This window comes from Stigmatopora nigra, unplaced genomic scaffold (assembly GCF_051989575.1).
Source record: "Stigmatopora nigra isolate UIUO_SnigA unplaced genomic scaffold, RoL_Snig_1.1 HiC_scaffold_25, whole genome shotgun sequence".
Classification (NCBI taxonomy): domain Eukaryota; kingdom Metazoa; phylum Chordata; class Actinopteri; order Syngnathiformes; family Syngnathidae; genus Stigmatopora; species Stigmatopora nigra.
Genome location: NW_027551604.1, coordinates 1847574 through 1849974, shown reverse-complemented (window position 1 = coordinate 1849974; position 2401 = coordinate 1847574). Strand labels below are relative to the sequence as shown.

The 2401-nt window shown below is 41.4% G+C and overlaps 1 protein-coding gene across 2 annotated transcripts; it reads right to left on the bottom strand.

Moving 5' to 3' along the window:
- Window positions 1-295: 295 nt before the first annotated feature.
- On the bottom strand, window positions 296-1957 carry mansc4 (MANSC domain containing 4). 2 transcript variants are annotated; one of them, XM_077711217.1, is made up of 3 exons: window positions 1730-1957; window positions 1542-1664; window positions 296-1215 (listed from the first exon to the last, which is right to left on the bottom strand). In XM_077711217.1, the coding sequence occupies exons 1-3, from the start codon at window positions 1947-1949 to the stop codon at window positions 437-439; spliced, it is 1122 nt and encodes a 373-aa protein (XP_077567343.1). In that variant the 5' UTR covers window positions 1950-1957; the 3' UTR covers window positions 296-436. The 2 variants fall into 2 exon arrangements, with proteins under 2 accessions (XP_077567343.1, XP_077567344.1); XM_077711218.1 differs by having other exon boundaries at window positions 1736-1957.
- Window positions 1958-2401: the final 444 nt, after the last annotated feature.

Below are 2401 nucleotides of genomic sequence, written 5' to 3'. Positions count from 1 at the left end.
TATGTTTTTTGATCATTTCAAATGGTTTAACAACTAACAACTTTAGTACAGATTTTTTTAAAGTACTTTTATTTTGAAAAGCGATCTTGTTTGACTCATTTCGACTCTAATCTGGATCATCTCAGTCACTGATAGCATACAAAAACATCCTCATCAACTGCTAATATTGTCATACTTTGCGCACACATTTTCACTATGTAAATATAGCGTGTCAGCAAGCAATGTACCCAAACAGCCAACCTATCAGCTACATCGAGCCACATCTACACCATCTTAAATGTAGTGCATACACAAGGCGCACCCACTGATTAAGCGCCTTGTCCACTTTGGGGAATATTTTAGACTTTTAAATACACTTTATGTATGTAAATAAATATGTGGAATTGCAATGATTAATAAGGGAAGCAATTGGCTGAGGTTGACAGCTCTAAAACCTTCATCTAAAGTTCTCCTCTGCCACCAGATGGTACTTAACCAACCGCATTTTCGCCATTCTTCCCCCAGATGCCCGATAGTATTCCATCCTCCTGTTTTTGGTCCTCCAACATGCAAGTATCCAAATAATACAGGCCACAAATACCACAAAACAGGCTAGCAGAACCACTGGCGGGCCTTGAAACCCGATCCCCAGATCGGCTAATTGGTCTTCTCGCCCGGGGGTGGAGCATCGCGCTTTCACCGACATCTGGGTTTTGGGGTTCTCAGTGTCTTTAACCAATGGTTTGTGGGTAATCCGTTTTAGAAACCATGTTGGCGGAGAATCCAGAGAAGGCCTTGTACTCCGTTCGATGTCTTGCTGTTCGTTAATTGACGTTAAAGTGGTTAAATGGTTGGGGTTGAGCTCTTTGACGGTGCTTGGGTTGTTGGTTAAGGGGTCTTCATGCCAAGATTTGGGGCTTCGGTACATTTGAGTGTCAGTTTTTGGATTTTCGGTGTTGGGCAATTGGAAAGTGGGAGGAGTCTGGGCTCGGTTTTGATTAATTGAAGTGGAAAGTGCATGTGGAGATGTTCGGAATGGGGTGATGGATGGCGGTTTCGGGGCGGTGGTGGATGATTTGTCGGTGGTTGTCGGTTTAATGCTGACGATGGGCGGAGCCAGGTGGTAGAATTGGCGTTTGTCCAATGGGAGCGGCTCGGAGGAGTTGATGCGACCCACGCGGACGTCAGAGTTTTTGCCGAACACCAACAGATCGGGATTGGGTTTGGGATCCAAGCCTGGACAAGTTGGTTGCCAGATTTCATCATGAAAAGTTCCAAAAAATAAATGAAAATTTTTAATAATTTGAGTTCGATTTGTCTTATCAGTATTTTATGACTTGATATGACTTAAGATCCCCTGAATTAAAATGAATTGGACGTCTATTGCCGTTAATAGATGTCGAAGATCAATTTCCGTTTTTTTTTACGAGCACATACTTGGCAACCCAAGCTTCCCCAGATTCAGTTAGCTAACGCTAACTTTTGCATACATTTACATTGTAGTAAAATGATGGAATATCGTCACCATTTGGTGATGTGGAAGACGGCGATAGTTCACTCACCGCTATTGGAGATATTTAGAAGAACGGCGTCCGGATTGTGCTTGATGATACAGCTCTCCAAAGTTGGACAATGCACGTGACAACAGGTCGCGTCCGAATGAAAGACGGCCACGTGACAGGACGCTCCAATAAAAACAATTGAGAAAGTTTGAACGAAGCTTGAAAAGCCGAGGTGGCCATGAACATACCATTACCCGTGAGGCAGCAGGTGTGTCCGCATCTCAAGGGGCTTTCCTCTCGGTAAGTCTTGAGTAAACGGGCCCCTCGCTTCTCAGACGCCTCGATATTTACCTGGATTCCCGGAAAACTCCGAATCCAGCAGTTTTGGGATGAAAATTTGGCCGAACAACGTGATTCGGCCCGGAAAACGACCATTGCAAAAGTCAACAAACCTTGTGCGACGTTCATGGTGCTCCACCGAGATCAGTAAATGTGAATTGGTGTTGTTTTTTTTTTTTTTTGCAAGCCCCTCCTCTTTCTCCCCAGGTGGGTCTTTGATTAGGGGGTGGAGACCCAGTATTTTTGGGACGATCAACGAAGGATTATTATATATAAAAATGACTTATTTGTACAGAAATATGAATTAAATATAAACAAAATAATCTGAATTAAATAATTTAAAGCATAATTTGATGGTTAAAAACTTAAAAAAATGCGTGTAACAATAAATACAATCTGAAAAAAACGTTCTGGGGTTAAAGCTCAACTACTATTATATAAAACAACAAAAAAATACAACTTTTAAGTATATTTTTTATATGAAACACTCATTTGACACTTCAGGGCAAATGACATGAAACAAATCCACTTAAAAATGTGTGTTGACTATCCCCATCTTAATTATTATTATTATTATTATT